This window comes from Ctenopharyngodon idella, chromosome 10 (genome assembly GCF_019924925.1).
Source record: "Ctenopharyngodon idella isolate HZGC_01 chromosome 10, HZGC01, whole genome shotgun sequence".
Taxonomy (NCBI): domain Eukaryota; kingdom Metazoa; phylum Chordata; class Actinopteri; order Cypriniformes; family Xenocyprididae; genus Ctenopharyngodon; species Ctenopharyngodon idella.
In genome coordinates this window covers 41,091,685-41,109,940 of record NC_067229.1, presented here as the reverse complement: position 1 = coordinate 41,109,940, position 18,256 = coordinate 41,091,685, and the positions used below count along the sequence as shown (strand labels likewise).

At 38.3% G+C, this 18,256-nt stretch overlaps 1 protein-coding gene across 1 annotated transcript in view; it reads right to left on the bottom strand.

The window, feature by feature from the left end:
* The window catches only part of LOC127521821 (reticulon-4 receptor-like 1), a 123,533-nt gene extending 122,180 nt beyond the window's left edge, over positions 1 to 1,353 (bottom strand). The window contains exon 1 of the mRNA XM_051911269.1: positions 802 to 1,353. Coding sequence (XP_051767229.1) covers positions 802 to 814 — 13 coding nt within the window. The 5' untranslated portion in view covers positions 815 to 1,353. The remainder of the gene's footprint in view (positions 1 to 801) is intronic.
* Positions 1,354 to 18,256: the final 16,903 nt, after the last annotated feature.

Genomic DNA, 18,256 nt, shown 5'->3' with positions numbered 1-18,256 from the left:
CACTCCAAAAACACTCTAAATTACTCAAACATGATCATCCAAAGTAATTAGCTACAACTAATTACAACAATAACGAATTCAAAGTTAAAAGCACAGCAAAAATGTATTGTGACATGCATGGCTTCGTACTAAAGGTAAAACAGCACCTCTCTGTGGACACACTTGGGTTGATCCATTTATTTTCATGACCTGGATGTTTCTTGAATTATTCTGTACAAGATTTGTTTTGATATCTAGACAGTAGAGTACCAAGCCTATCTCAAATCCAATGTAAACATGTAGGTTTTGTATCCGCCCTTTCAATCACATCTCATATGCCACATATTGAGTACAGATATAGACAGCAACAAATACACGCTTCTATAATTTCTTGGTGTGTGTCTGAGGCAGCATATAAGAGTTCACAAACACTGGTCCCATGGGCGACTGTCGCCATGCACCGCCTCTCTAGTCTTAAGATCATTAACTGTGTGTTTTAATATTACTAGTTAAGCCCGTGCAATAAGTATTTAACCTCTAGTAGTTGTCAGCTGCAGTGCGGCATCGCTTGCCTATTTTTAAGAATAATATTACGTGCTGTGTATTAATATTTCATCAGCGCACAGTCCAAAGCTTAAAGAGCCAGACAAACCTAAAAACCAACCTGGTTAAAACCTCATAAAGAGTTTCTGATATATAAACTCGGACGCGCGTGGAAGAGTCACGCGCGCAATGAATAGAAATGTAACCTACTTTCAGCATCACGCATCTGCTTGAACTGCACCAAAAACGCAATTATATAATCTTAAATGTTGATCTTACCTCGCCGGAACATCCTGAAGGTGCGGTGATGATGCGCTGTACTTTATCCCACTGTGATAGTCAAAATAAGCGTCTCATCTTTAATAATCCGTGTCATATGTGATAAAAGTTTGATCTGTTTTAATGCTCTTCAAACGTGAGGCGATCCGCACCAAATACAATTCTTAACTCTTGACCCCTGGTCTCAGGTATCGATTAAGATGGAAAACAACATCGCCGACATGGAAGTCTCACAATCCCCGAGAATTTTTTTAAAGAGAGATGACTCCGAGAGATCGTAGCCAAAAATGTTTCATATAAGCATCAGTTTAGCACTTATAACTGTCTCAAGAACCTTTCAGATAGCCATAACAACAGCATTTAAAGTTTTATAATATCAGTCGATGTGACGGGAAAACAGCGTTGTGGTAATGTATACCACTTTAACGATGAGTCAAATTACTGTTCTGTTTAAGTGACTGCGTTTGGATGTCAGAGATGCTCGGGTGGTTAACGGATGTCAGGCGCCGGTGCGTGTCTCTTCAGGAGTCGGAAAGCTGGAGCACTACTGGAGGGAGGTGTCGGGGAGGGTATTAGCGATGCCCGATTCGTGAAAGAACCATTCTTTTGAATCGGATCTTCTTTTGAACGGCTCACAAATTAAACTGAATCGGATCTAGCGGTTATTTATGATTCGTAATGAGTCGAGAACCGATGAGTGACCGTAGAGCGAAAAGTAACTAACTTTAATGGCGGCATACATACATGTTTAAAAATAAAACGTAGGCCTAACCTACTGTTAATATCGTTAAATAGCATTTTATTTTCATTTTAACATTTAAAATGGATTTTAGTAGCTATACTTTTTATGAGCTGAATCATAGCTGCAAGAAACTGAACTGTGAGACGTTGAATTACAATAAACACCCTAATTGATAAAACTTAAACGGAAACCATAGCTAATAAACAGCAATGTGTGCCCACATATAGTTTTTTGAAACGTTTTAAAGCCTGCAATAGGACACACGGGATGTCAGGGACCACGACTTAAAAAAGAATCACGGAATTCTCTCTTTTGAACCGTTCTTCAAGACGGACTGTTCGAAAGAACCGATTCGCGGAATTGACTCATCACTAGAGGCTACTAGGAGCAAAGGAAAAGACGGAGTGAGACTCTCTGTCGTCTCACTTTAATTCTAAATATGTTTTCATCATGCTTTCTTTTCCCCAGATAGACAGACCTGCAGCTATGAGGAAATCTAAAGTGTGTCCGTTCGTCTCAAATCCTGTCTCATGTTTTGTGGATGAAACTATAGGCTACCTGTCTGCTCTCACTTTCCCTCTGTCGACGGAAAGATAGGAGGAGCGATCTTTTCTTATTTTAGGGCTCTTGTTTTCCAAGATGAAGTCCTAAGAAAAAAAAATCCACTTATAAGATTTAATAACTATCATGAGTGTTGAGGGACGTTAGCTTAAAAAAATGAGATAGGCTAATGAAAAATATGAAAGGCTAATGAAAAAGGCTTTATGAAAAATATTTGAGTGTCTGATCGTGATAATGTCAGATTGTTGGCAACCATTGCTTTTTATTAGACAGGCTGAAAGATATATTTATTTTTTTAAAACTATAATTATTATATTTAATACCATAATTAATAGCCTATATTTTATTGTTTTGTTTAGGATATATTTATCTGACTGTACCCAATTAATCTGCCATGACTTCTTTGCTGAGCCATGCGGCCACAGTAAAAAGCCGTAAATCTCTGTGTCTGTGTAAGGTGAGAGTGTTAATGTCCCTGTGTCCTGTATGTCTCTGTGTAGGGCAAAGGGGGTTAATGTCCCTATCCAACATCATCTGACACAAGCACCTGTCACATCAGGATCACACAATCCAGAAAGTAGTAGGGTCAATCACAAGGCCGCTTTAATCCGGAGTAAAGAGGATAATGCTCCCCCTTTCCACCCTCCCTCTCCCTCTGGGAACCCGGTATAGGATGGACACTGATAAATATAAATTGTTCTACCTCCCCAGTGGTGTCTTCCTTACTCTGTTTGGGTTTATCTCCAGTGGACAGAAAAGTGAGGCTGTAGTTTAATCACATTGTACATCGAAATACATTTAATTGGTATATATATATATATATATAGTGCAGTATATATAGTGCAGTACATATAGTGCATGTGTATTTGCAGATCACTTATAATGTGGTAAAGATTGCACTAAACTACATTGAGACTACATTTCAAGGTGTTTGTCATGCAAACTTTGAGCATATGAGTCGTATGGAACATTTTTAAGGTGCCTTTATGAATTTTTTTAATCAGTTTGGAGCTTGACATTACCTGTCCCCATTTACTTTCATAATAATGAAAAAGCAGGCAGGATTTTCTTGAGAATTTCACCTTTTGTGTTCAATGAAACTGTGGTTTGGAATAACATGTGCATGAGTAAATGATGACAGACTGGTTAAATATTGTTTTAGAACATTTGTTCAAGGTAACTTATCATACTTAATTGGAAATAAGACACCTGAATTACAAGTAAGCATGAGACATGCATGAAAAGAAAGACAAAACAACATTGCGTGAGAGGAGGAGTCATGCAGCCTGTGCTTGTCCTCCCAGAGGAACCTGGTCAACTGACATTCAATATTGTTTTTCTCTGGGAGGTGCAGCAACACACACATTAGTGTTTTAAAGTGCTGATGAAGCCATTTAGAAACTGGTCACACACCAGGGCACTAAGAACTGTGAACTCAGTAGGGACGTCAGATGTTGATTTTCTTTCCGAGTCCAGTCTGTACCTTGGCTTGTTTTGAAAACCTTGGAGCCTTGTTGAGTTTACCATTTGAATTTAAAAGCACTTCACTTGTTATTTCTTTGGTTGTTCAGGTTGGTTGACCTATTATTATTGCTAATGCTTAGGGTTAAGGATTTAAATAAATCCCTAACCCTAAGTATTACACTTTTTAGGTGACCAGAATATCATAAGAGACTTGGAGTTTAGAATTTTAACTTTGCAACCACCTAGCAACCACCCAGAATGCCCAAACAACTACATAGCAACACCCAAGCTAAAAAAACATAATACTCAGTCCTCTATCTGTAGAATATAAAAGACAAAAAAAGGGTTGTATATCTTTATAAGGCAATAAACATGTCAAGTAAAGTAGAGTATTTCTCCCATTCTTCCACTAGCTGGTTTTAAACTCAATGAAATCTCACACAACCTCTCATTCCTTACTGTCAGTTTAAATGCAGCACAGACCGAACCATTTTCCACAAATTACATTTCAAAGATTTGTGTCTTGTGAGCACTGAGATGAGCGCAGTCTCAAGTCTGTCATGCTAAATGTATTGGGGACAAAACCACTAATGTTATTTACTCTTAAAAGTTAGTCTCATGGGTCCTCATTATACATAAAGAAGAATTAGGTTTGGACTCTAGAAGTGCAAGACTCCAGGAATGTGCACACTTTCATGTTCGGAGCTTTTGAGGAATTGTTACCGATTTTGGCACAGCATGAACATTATTGGAAGAAGCATTGGCTTGTGTGCATGTTTGATGACACAGATTTATAGCCTACTTATAAACTTTTTATATCTTCTGAAGAAAATGGGAGTGGTGCTAGGTGTTCTGGGGTCCTTCTCCCAAAGCCAACTATGGTCGCAAGTTCCGTTGAATTGTGTTGGTAACGACGGAACTTGTGAGTTGGCTTTGGGAGAAGCACCCCGTAGCAAACGGTGGTTGTTACGGTTACTAATGCTGCCTTTACATGCGGAATTAATTAGAGTTTCCTAGTTGAAAATAGGACATGAACGCCCTCTCAAGTCGTATTTACCACTGAGAAGCTCGGGATAATTTTGATTTCCTGAGTTGGGCATGCCATAAAATGGTGGAGGGGAGAACGACTGCTGCTGTGACTGGTATTCTTTATTCGTTTTTCCCACAACAGCTACATTGCCTTGTCATGTCATTAAAGTAGTGCATATTTACATGTATGAATAACCATTTGAAGCATATTGTATGTATTACAGCAACAACAGCTTGCATTTGACCAAAATTCCAGAATTGTCAGCAAGCTGACTAGATAGATACACTGTAAAACTCAATAAGTTCAGAATACTCAAAACATTTGAGGAAACTAAATCATTTTTTAAGTTAGTAGAACTTAAAATTTTTGTGACAAGTGGGGCGGGGCTGAGAGCCGCGGGAGCAGAGCAAGGCCAGTGTGGTGCACAGGTGTCTCAGAACACAACATTAAACACTAACTTATGTCTCCCTATGTTAATCTTGTCCAAAAACACAAAATAAAACATAAATTCAACATTTATTTTCCTTATACAGTCTGATGCAAAGCATGCTGGGAATTAGAAATCTGCTGCAACTCAATCATATTAAGTTCAGCTTACTACAATCAAATTTTGAGTTCACACAACTTTTTTCTATTAAGTACAAAGAATATTATTTGAGTGAAACAAACTCCTTTTAGTTATTTAATTTCACGGTTCGCTTTTACAGCGTAGCATGGTGAATGTTTATATGGTTGTCATTTTGGTTTTAATAAGATTTTCCCAATAAGCAGGAATAAACCTGGGGCCTCATTTATAAAATGTTTCGTAGAAACCATCATCATTTGATCTTACAATCATTTCTCAAATAAGCATAAAACACGTGCATACGCCTCTCTTCCAGATGTGAAATTGTGCGCAGCTAAATGGTTTCAGATCTCTGCCTTGTAACGCCCACTAATCAATGTCATTAACATATTAAGCCACAGCCATATCATCCTGTAGCCCAAGACTGGTTGCCCACTGAAGCTAAGCAGGGTTGAGCCTGGTTAGTACCTGGATGCAAGACCTCCTGGGAAGACTAGGTTGCTGCTGGAAGAGGTGTTAGTGAGGCCAGCAGGGGTCTGAGAGGGTCCTTAACGCCCCAGTATGGTGACGGGGACACTATACTATAACAAGCACCGTTAAACCGAGGTCCTGACTCTCTGTGGTCATTAAAAATCTCTTGGCACTTCTCATAAAAAGAGTTGGGGTTTAACCTCGGTGTCCTGGTCAAATTCCCTCCATTGGCCTTTACCAATCATGGCCTCCTAATAATCCCCATCCACTGAATTGGCTCTAGCACTCCATCTCCTCTCCACCTACAGCTGGTGTGTGGTGAGCGCACTGGTGCCATTGTACTGTGGCTGCCGTCGCATCATCCAAGTGGATGCTGCACACTGGTGGTGGTTGAGGAGAGACCCCTAATATGATTATGAATTACTTTGGGTGTACAGTAGTACATAAGAAAGCGATATATAAATGCCTCATTCATTCATATAAAAGAACACCAGTCAATGTCCAAATGCTGGGAAGTAGGATCAATTTCCAATTAAAAGTGAAGGCAGCATTCATTACTGGCTTAAAGGGGACCTATTATGCCCCTTTTCACAAGATGTAATATAAGTCTCTGGTGTCCCCAGAATGTGTCTGTGAAGTTTCAGCTCAAAATCACCACAGATCATTTATTATAGCTTGTCAAATTTGCCCCTATTTGTGTGTGAGCAAAAACACGCTGTTTATGTGTGTGTCCCTTTAAATGCAAATGAGCTGCTGCTCCCAGCCCACTTTCCAAAAGAGGACGGAGTTTTAACAGCTCTCGCTTCGGTTGCTCAACAACAACAAGGCTGGAGAATCTCACGCAGCCAAAATGACAATTGTCAGTAATGATGTTCAGTCTTACATTGTTCAAACCAGAGTCGGACACTGATGAAGAGATTCAAGAAGAAGTTACAACTTTTAGAATGCAACTGGAATGGTCAGTTGATAAATTTATGTAGTTGCTGTGGAGTTGATTCAACTCAACACTGATACATTTCCGTCAAACACAACTTCTGTTTGTGTTGGCATAAAGTAATAGAGCGCATGGAGTCTAAGGGAAAGTACACAGAAAGTGGAGCTGCCTGAACCAAAGAAACACATTGAATTAGTTAAAAATACTTACATTTTCATCATCTTCATCTTTGCCTCTCTTGCGAAAACAAAATGGCGGCATCATGGGTGGGGGAATCGTGCAGATTAAGGGGCAGTAATATTATAATAAGATCCCCTTCCTACGTCACTAGGGGAGCGAAATCTGAGAAATGCTTACCAAAACAAAGTTACTGGGTTGTCCTTTTTCATGTTTTCTGGGTTGGTAGATGCACCGGGAACCGATTATAGCACTTAAACACGGAAAAAGTCAGATTTTCATGATATGTCCTCTTTGACTACCACAAATAATTACACAAGTGAATATATAATAATGTTGTTTTGAACATTAAATCAGTTTTTAGTATCGCACTCGGTGCTCTGTATATAACTTCCAGTTTTGGCGGAGAAGTGATCAGCTTGATGGGCTTTTGACCTTTTGGTGACCTTTCATTGACCATTCCCCAAACTTCTGCCTTGTAATGAACGCTTTGTACTCTGACTTCCTAACATCCAAGTCTGAAGCTCAGATCTCGACCTTTTCAACAGATGGGCTCTTGCTTTCACTCTCCTTGCCAAATTATACAATCCCTCCTTTCTGAGGAAAAATATGAGTCACTCTGTGAACTTCAACGACTGCTGCACTTTTAGCTACAGTACATGTGTTGTGCAGTCTGTGGGAGTCCCACTCAGCTGTGCCAAGGTTACAGGCTTCCGTGACACACCGCCCAACATATACGTCAATCAATATGCGTGTGCCATGTAAACAGATTATCCCTGTGAGAGACTGATTGATAGATAGATGGATTGACTGACTAACTGACTCATGAACAATGAAAAGATGGATGGATGGATGGATGGATGGATAGATAGATAGATAGATAGATAGATAGATAGATAGATAGAGGGTCAGTCATTTGGCCACATTTGTAAACATCACATCAGCTTTCTTCTTTCATACTGCAGCCGTGCAAAAAGCCCTGACACATGAGGAAAGCGTGAGAGCTCTCCCACCACCGCTCAGAGGAAAGGATGGTGTGGAAGCAAGAAGAGGTGAGAGATCAGGCCTAATTGCCAGGAAAAGAGGGATAATGAATATACAGAGAGATGGAGCAGAATGCTGACAACACTGGTTTTCGTGACTCTCGGGACATGGAGTTTCTCTCTATACTGAACTTTGAATGCTACCAGAGGGGAACGCCACATCATTAAGTATGAAAAAAACAGAAAACACTTGAGTCATAAGCACATCTCGCTGCATAACTAAACCGCTAACCAGCATTTTGTTTTGGCGTCTCGTTTGAAATAAAGGTCAGCATGATGTGCCACTTAGCAAATGCATTTAAATGTATTTCTTATGTCATACAGCATGTATTCCTGGTGGATTTCAGGAATGTTATTATAGGGGCTTGGAAATAAGAACAGGATTTGGGAGTCTGGAGGTCAACTAGAATGGTAAAATTACAGTCAGTGCTTGCCGTATATATTTATATTAGTCTGTCATGAAAGACTTGGCAGTGTAGAACCTTTCATGTCATAATTTAGCCTGACAACATTCTTATCTGAACAGGAGAAAGAGAGGGGGAAATGCTTGTCATTTCACAATACAGAAAGTGTGCTGTACCAGGCCTCCTATATACAATTATTTACTAAAGGTTTGTTTTTAAGGTGTCACCCAACTGCAGTCGAGACTGTTTACACATTCAAATAAACAACAAATTCACTTCTGTGCATGCATTGTATACAAACAGTCTCCTTACAATAAGGTTCAAATGAGTTCAAAACATTAGTTAAAGCATTTGGTATCATGAACTAACAACAGTGACTAATATTTTTATAGAATGTATTAATGAACATTTCAAATTGTATAAATTAATATTATTTAATGTATTATGAATGAATGAACATAAATTAACTAAAGTAAGTATATTTATTTGAACATTAACCTAGATTAAATTTATTTTTGTTAAAGCTACAATGTAACCCTCTAGCGGTTGAAGCATAAACTACAAGTTACTTGCGGAAGAACTTGTTTCTGTAATTGTGAGTTCAACGCTAGTCAACAGGCACAGATGACGCACAGACAATGGAAATATGCAATTCTTCAATAAATTCTTCCAGAGAACTCTACAATATAAAGGCAAGGCAAAAAACACAGTTTGAAATACGGATGTTTGATGTATGCTACTCGCTCATTAGTGACATTTTGTTCGTTTCTAACAACAACAATCAAACCATCTGCCATGGTGTTTGGATTGCTAACAGTGACATTTGCGATCTGCATCTCGGAAAATTGCACAATTTTAATAGTTTGTTTTTCCTCCAAAGTACTCTAAATGTCCAATTTCCTCTCCCACTTCCAGTCATCCAGTCCACCTTCACCTTAAACAGTCCATGTCAGGCACTTCAAAATCCCATGACATGTAACTCAGCACACGCAAACAAACTTTGGCCTGTCAGACTGGAATAATATGCTTTGCTGCTGTATTACATTCCTCATATGTTTCAGTCTGTGTTGACCTTACTGTTTCTTCCCCATCAGCACTGAAGACGGTCCACCTGAATTATGCATTCAGCTTGACACACTGTCACCGTAATACAAGTACACACACACACTTAGGCTGTGTCAATCTCGCTCTAGGAAAGATATCCATGGTCATAATAATAGGCCTAATTAAATATCTGAGATTTTATTGCTTCGGTGTTCTGTACATTTAATGTTAATTACATTTAACATTTAATTATGTTTACAATGGTAGGCCTACTTCTCAGTGCATACTGTGCAGTATATACTGCATACTTCCTACTATTTGTTTTTATAAAAAAAGTACCAGTGTTGTTATCATTAACTAAAACTATTGAAAATCACTTTTTTAATATAAACATTAGATGAAAAAACTTAAATACTTAAAAATTAGAAATGTTACCTTGGCAACTAACTAAATTGAAGTACTAAAATAACATAAAAATGACAAAATCATGCTTGTAAAGATAAAAACTTAAACTAAATTTAAAATGAAAACTGAAAATATAAAAAGTAAAAGCTTATTCAAAATACTAATAAATACTGAAATTTAGGCCCACATAAAGAATACTAAAATAACACGGTGTGCAATGATTATACATAAAGGGGATCTATTATGCCCCATTTTACAAGATGTAAAATAAGTCTCTGATGTCCCCAGAGTTTGTATGTGAAGTTTTAGCTCAAAATACCCCACAGATAATTTTTTATAGCATGTTAAAATTGCCGCTTTTGGGGGTTGAGCAAAAACGCGTCGTTTCAGTGTGTGCCCTTTAAATGCAAATGAGCTGCTGCGCTCGGCCTAAGAGGGCGGAGCTTCAAGAGCTCATTCTCCGGTGTCAGGAGTCAGTCAGGACGCACTATAATGTCAGAAACTGCGAATATATGCTGCATGGAGATAGAACAGGTATAGTTTAGTTCAATTACGGTTATAACTTATATTGTCTTGTTTTTATCCACTATATTAGTACAAGCCTGTTGTACCGGACCCGTTCGACTTTACCGATGAGTTTTATGACATTTATTGTACTTCACACAAAAGATGAAGCATCTGTTTTCACTCTAGAAAATCAATTTAAGAGCTTAATAAAACACAGTGCAAGTGTGCATTAAAATATTATCCATAAACTCTCTCTCTTTCCCTTGCATTATCATCAACATACACAGCGAAGTACACAGAAACACTCGTTACAACTAACAGTAAACAAATATATAAAGACCTTATGCCTTTTCGGGTGGTACTTAATAAACTGGTAAACTTTATATCCGTAAATCAACTCCGATGAACTGTAATAAAGTGCTCTCACCTTCATTATTGCCATATCCAGTATCACTCTGGAGACTGTAAGCTGGATCACGAACAGTTTGTACTTATATATCCTTGAGTAACAAATTTTTAGCTCAACCTCTGTTTTGTATTGTCCCTTTGTATTGACATTCGTTCACAAAGCAGTCTGGTGTGAAATGATTCATGCAGACATAAACGAATTTCGGTAGAGTAGAGGGAGCATTTTCTTCGAAAACAAAATTAATCCACCTCGTCTTCAGCGGCTCAGATTTAGGGAGTAAATGGAGAGAGCTATGTGGATTAATCCATCTAGCTACAGAACACCTAAAACTCTTGGGAGACGTTCTGCAATGGCGGACTGTACAACTGGCTGTGAACTCGCTCAGGGCAGTTCTATGTTAAAACGGCAGTGTCTGTCAACATTCGTGGGCAGGGCCTGTGGCTAATGTGACATCACACTGCCAGGGATCTGGAAACGGCTTGTTCTGAGACACTGCTTATGATTTATGGGGATTTAAAAAAAGGAGTGGTTGGATTTTTATCATTATAGGGTGGTTGTGTACACACACTGCCAACACACATTTATAGCCAAACACCATCCAAAAGTGAATTTTGCATAATAGGTCCCCTTTATTCAGTAGTATGCTACATTTTTGTCAGATAACTTCATGTTTAATTCTAATCCAGTTATCATTTATTAAATAATTGTTGTTTTGCAGTTTTAGTTCAGTTTTGTGTAAAAATGTTGCAGCTTTTTGGCAATCCAATCAAATTATGAGTCAAGAAGCAAATGGACATTGCTTCTGATTCATTCGTCACACCAAAACATGTCCAAAACTTTAAAGAATTATTCATATGAGGCAGGTGTCTTAAAAGCTAGTTATGAGCTGTTTAATTCATAAAATTTAATCAAAATATATAATGAATTAAAACTAAATTAATTAATTAAAACTAAATCCATAAAATGATCTTATATGATGGGAACCCCTAAAAGGTTCTGAAGCACCTGACAGAGCCCTTTAAGCTTCAATTATATAGAACCTTTTCTTAATAGTGTAAATAGTGAGGCTTCCTTTTGTTTTGAACAGATGAAATGGAAGGTCATGTGCATTGCATTATGGTATACAATATGCCTTGCAGATGGTTCTGATACTATACATTTTAGCAATAGTCATCAACATGCTGTGGTGGTTATAATGCATGTTGCAATAGTAAGACTAGTACTAGTAGTGGTATGATAGTATGCCGTTCCAAACAAACCCTCAGAAACTCTCATAAACCCTCAGTCAGTCTCCTTTAAGATGCAAGAAAGTTCTCTTGGTCTGTGACCCTGTCATGCCTTTCCATCCGTGGCATTTCTGGCCCTCAGGCGGTTGCACTGATACCGTGACCTTGTGTGAGTGTTTAGTCAGCTGGGTTGTTTGCTAGAAGCTCTGTGACCGTGTGAATTTCTGATTCACCCCACAGCCCACCATGTGTGTGCAGGGACAGCGGCCAGCTCACGACCTAAAACCCAACAGCAGGCACCGAGGGCTGGACTGAGAAGGATCGTGTGTCCCATTTCTCTGTCGCCTTCCACCGGCACGAGCCCAGTTGACACACTTATCACCATATGGACTGCGTCGATGCAGAGCACAAGTGCGGAACTTCAGTGTCTGAAGTCAGATTTGAATCACTACAGACTGACTGAGAAGACCAGCTGCTTGCTTTGTTGCTCTTATGCTCTTTTAAAGACAAAGTTTGTTTTTTTGCTGGTTGGTTGGTTGGTTGGTGGTTTGGTTTAAGGCTGAAACGATTAGTCGACATTATCGACAACGTCGACAATAAAAAATTGTCGGCAAATATTTTTGTTGTCGAATAGTCTTTTGATCTCATACGACCTATTTGAAGGGCCTGCAATAACGCAGTTTGACCAGTGGGGCGCTGTAGCGCAATACTGTAATGCAGCCCTACCGGATCCAATCCAATAGAAGAAGACACGGCGCTTCGGAGTGCATAGTGCAAACGAAGTCGAACCCGTAAAATGTGGGAGTTTAACATAGCATAAAACATAACAAACATAAAATTTAGCATAACTACAAAAAATGCTGTCATGCAGGGCCACCAGCTCTCATTCAAACTCACTGTTCTCACGCCACACGTTCATTTTCTCACACAGTGAAAGATACATAGCAGAGCAAAGAGGACGCACAGACAGATGAGACAAATCAGGTTACTTTTGATATAAAACTTGGATTTTAAATTCTGTCAATTTTACTACGGGATTCAAACAATACATGTGGTTTTGGTGCTCTTTAATGTGGTGTGACAGATTGCTGTAGCGCCTCAGGTCAAGCGGCACATGAACCTATTATCTCTTCCTCTTTTCTGCTGTTACACCACGAAATAAACATGAATGAACATCAAAAAGTATGAAAGATAAAGTAAAACTTACTGAAATGAATTAATCTCTAATGTAATCACTTAATCAGAGTTTTAACCGCAGAAAGACGTCAGTAAAACAGCTTGCAAACTAATATGTCACAAAATGTTACATTTACCTCAGGAAAGCCATTCAATGACCATAAACTCGATAGTTAGTAAAAAAGAAATCTAGAGAGGGTTATTTTTCAAAAAATATGCACAATATTACATATTCATATTTTTACTCTTATTAAAAAGTTATTATTACAATTCCCAGACTTAATAAAAACACAGTACCAGTCATTGTAACAATTGGACTATTGATGACTTCTGAGGAGAAAAGAAAACCTGAAGTAGATTGGTCTATTCAGTTGGCTTGAAATTTATTAAAAATACATTTTCAAAAGCTGAAGTGATTTTTATTTATTAGTTAAAGTATAACTCAATATTTTAACTAATTGCTAAAGTGGAATAATCGAACAATGCATACTGATTAATCAGTGTAATAATCAACAATTAGTCTATTGATCTTTCCAATAATTGGTAGATTAATCAATTATCAAAATAATCGTTTGTTGCAGCCCTAGTTTGTTTGGTTGGTTGGTTGGTTGCTATTCACATCTGTACAAGCTTCCAAACATTTATGAAATAAGGGGCTGCTTTTTAAGGTATGGAATGATAAGCATAATTTGACCAAGTTATCAAGCATTTTTACCGAAGAGCGCAGGTGCTATAAGTTACATTTAATATTTCATTTCTCTGCCACCATGGTAACTGTGTTTGGATTGTTAATAGTGACATTTGTGATCTGCATTTTGGAGAAATGACATGGACATGTACTTGTTTTTCCTCCAAAGTTTTCCAAATGTCCAAACTCAAGTTTAAGCACTTTTAATGAATGTGCACTCATGTAAGTGCCCAACCATTATTGCTGTAACTTAATGTTCTGGTTTTTTTTTATTTTTTTTATGCCATTCTCCTTTTTTTTATAGACTAGTTCTTAAAAGCAGCGGCCCAACTGTCAGTTTTACTAGAGTGTTCTGTTTGGTTAACAGGACATTGCTATGCAGTTGCTAAGAAGTTAATATAGTATGCAGTTGCTTAGATGCTTCGGGTGGTTGTCTAGATGTTGCTATGCAGTTGTTAAATGTTAAATGTCAAGTGATTGTTAGAGCATTGCTATGTGGTTGCTAGGGTGTTCTGGGTGGTTACCAGGGCATTACTTTGCAATAGCTAACATGTTCTGAGCGATTGTTAGTGCATTGCTATGTGTTTGCTAGGGTGTTCTTGGTGGTTACCAAGGCATTGCTAAACAGTTTCTAACATGTTATGAGTGATATGTACATTGCTGTGTGGTTGCAAGGGTGTTCTGGATGGTTGTTAAGGTATTATTATAAGTTGTAACATGTTCTGATTGAGCGTTCCTAGGATGTTAGTTACCAGGGCATTGCTATGCAGTTGTTAACATGTTACCATGAGTGATTGTTAGCACATTATTATGCAGTTGCTATAGTGTTCTACTGTAGGTGGTTTCTTACTAGCCCAAAATAAAAAATAAAAAAACTGTCTCCGATATTTTGGCCTATGGATTCCTCTTTCAGTGCAAATCTATATTTTGTATTCTGTTTTATTGTCTGCCAGGCAAAAATCGTCAGTCCAATCATTTAGAAAAGTAATGGAAATAGCTTCTCAACAAGCTGTGCAGTTTCATGAAATCAAAGAGCTGGCAGGAGTCTGTTCAGATGGGTGTTTACACTCCAGTATGCTAAAAAGACAAGATATTACAGTTTGTGCAGTAGCCGAACAAAGTCTTGATTTTAAATGCCTCCTGATCAATGAGCTCTTTTGAATTCAGTGTAATTATACTTGCTGTCTCAGACTGTGACACTATGTTTGTTTGGGTGTGTGCAACAGTCATAAAACAGTATAAATAGACTAGATATAAATAGCACAATCACACGTCTCTCGTCAAGGTTATCACTTTCATTTTTGTATCCCCTTCTTATTTTACTTTGCTTTAGTGCTTTACTTTTAGAGCTTTTAAACTACTCTGAAGTGCCACTGCTAGTTACTGAGCAGATGTGCTCTTGCCTTGACATGATAATGAAATCTCAACAATGAAGTGTTTTATACAGTATGAAACTCACAAAACATTATTTTTGATCAGTGCTATAGAGTGCTGCAGAGTTTTCATAGTGATTAAGCCAAATTAAACTCCAGGATTTTTGTCTGAAGGGAATCCGTCATGGAAGAATGTAGGATGAGGTCAGAAACGGTCTTAGATATCGATGCAAACTTGTTGTCTACTTATGTAGGCTGTGTTATGTGAAACTTTCTCTCTATCCTCTTTAAAATGCACTCCCTCTTTCTCTCTCGCGTGCACACAGAAAGATCATTATATTATATACATTTTCCATTTTCATAAATCATACTGGCAGCAGTGTTCCCATCACACCTGAATGCAGCGGCCCAGATACATGTTCACTTTTCACTTCCTCCGTCTTTCTTTTCAATTCCAACTTAACAGCTCTTTGCATCACTTCCTCAGACATCTGATCTAAAAAGAACTGTCTTCTTCTGTGTCCTGTTGATTTTTCATATCCAGTCTATTCTCTGCTAAGAAGTTCAGCTTGAATTAGTCATCTGAAGTAGAGTTGTCTTTCACATGGTAAGAGACACAAGCAAACTCAGTTCTTGTGGCAGAGGTGATGTTTTGAGCTGTTTATGCATTGTGAATCTTCCAGAACTCAACTCTGGGCTGAGCTTCACACATACGTGATCAACACCTCTGGAATACATTTATTGTAATTAGGGCTGCAGTTGATTAAAACAATCAAATTTTTTTAACACGTTAACACATTCAGCTTTTTTAAAACTAAATAGGCATATGTGTAATATGTTGGCAGTGATAGCCTAAAGGCTAGAGAGTTAGGCTGGTAACCTGAAGGTTGCTGGTTCGATTCTCAATACCAGCAGGAAATGACTGGATGGGTTAAATGCAGAGGACAAACCCTGAGTATGAGCTACCATACTCTGCCTTCACATGTTGCCTAAAACCTAATTATCTCACCCACACAATAAAACAGCAGATTCTATATGTTCTTGAAAATGTATTTATATTGACTTGAAATACACTGAATTCAATGCCAATTTTCCCAGCACATAATCTTATAAAGTTTTATTGGCACCATGAAGTCATCTTTATTTATTTATGCAATACATATTATTTCAAAGCAGCTTCACAGTGATATAATATATATACTGATATATACAAATCGTCGCCCAGCACCAAATCTGTTTCGTTACTCTGCACCAAGTCTGTGTTGTTGCTGATGCTCCCACCCAGCCTCCCACTCCCACTCCCACCTCCTCTGCCAATGGCATCCAGTTTTTCAGCCCCATCTCCGTTGGCCCCCTACAGCCCTTCGGCTCCTCCTTCGCTGGCTCCACCTAGCAGCTTGGATCCGCCTTGGGCTTACAGTTCTCTGGCTCTACCCTGGTGTGTCGATCCCCTGGCTCCACCTCAGGCCTCCGAGCCCTGGACTCCATCTTGGCCTGTCGACACATCGGCTCCTCCTTGGCTCCACGCTCCCTCAGCTATACCATGACCCATCATCCTTCAAACTCCGCTGGGCTCCCTCGCCCCTCCGACTCCACCTTTTGGCTCCACGCTCCCTCAGCTCCACCGTGACCCATCATCCCTCAAACTCCGCTGGGCTCCCTCGTCCCTCCGACTCCACCTTTTGGCTCCACGCTCCCTCCGCTCCACCATGACCCATCATCCCTCAAACTTCGTCGGGCTCATTCGTCCCTCCGACTATGCATTTTGCAGTCATAACCCTGGAAAGAAAAGAAGGAAAAGAAAGGTCTATAAAGAAACTGTGTAAACCCAGCTTTTGCACCTTTTTTAATACATTTTCATTTATTTAAAAAAAAATTAAATTAAATTATCTCATCAATTTCATATTGTAGATATTTCATACTTCTTACACTTTGAAGGTGACTATCGCTTTGTATAGAATCACTCTACAACAATATACTTAACATTTGTTAAACATCCTGTCTGAGTTTAATTTTAAATTTAATTATTCATAACGAGAGTCTTTTTCTATCATGTACTGATAAACTGTTGCTCCACTAGGGCATTTTGTATGCATGTGAGACACCTGTACTGAACATCTTGTGCTGTTCACACAAAACAGAATGAAACAATGTCAAATTAACAGTAAAAAACAGCATTAAACATTTATAATTAATTGCGTGATAAAGCGTTAACTTTGACACAACTATTTTTAATGCTGATTTTATTACTATTCTTGTTTATTCCTAAGTGTAGCATCTGTCTTGTCACACCTTTAGTTCTTGTTAACACTCCAGCTACACTCCACATAAACATACAGCAGAGCAGATGGTACAGCAAATTACATTCTCTACTTCCTCTGTTCTTGAGCTCAGCATGCCAAAAGAAACTTCTGGATGAATTTTACACGTTCTAAAATGGGAGAGGAAGAGATTTTAAAATTCTGCTTTGAGAGTCAATATGGAGATTGTAGAGGTTGGCGTGATTGATTATGCAAATGCAAATAAATTTCTTAAATAAAATATGAACTTGTACATATTGATTTGAACATATCGACAAGAATCATTGGGGAATCTCATGATTCTGCCTCTTGTATAATTAAAACTGGGTAATTTTCATTCTGTGTTACCATAGTAGTTAGACTTTATTTTGATGGTCCCCTTTAGACATTCTGTTGACTATAAGTAACACTGCACCTACAGTACATGTCAACTATCTCTCAGTTTTAGTAGACTGTTAGGGGTAGGGGTAGGGGTAGTAGAATGCACTTACAAAGTTACTACTTATAGTCAGTATAGAATGTCTGTTGGAGGACCATCATAATAAAGTGTTAGCAGATATTAAGCAGACAGTCTATTAATACTCTTATGGGAGATAGTTATTTATAGTCAACAGAATATCTAAAAGGGACCATCAAAATAAAGTATTACCAAAACACTTTCAGAAAAACTATAATAGGATTTAACAACTGATCAATCTGTTAATTTTATCGTTCCTTCCTCCTACAAAGAAAATAAAAGAGTGAAATGAAGAGCCTGTCCTCACCATTGACTGAGAGATCGATCATACAAGCGTATTGATTACAGGCCAGTGGAGATTAACTATGTCTGCTAATATTGTATCTTGTGCTTATAGGTGATGATGCAGATATCACTGACCAATAAGAATTTTACTGTGGGTGGGGCTACCAAGCAAACTGTAGCAGAAATGGAAGCTA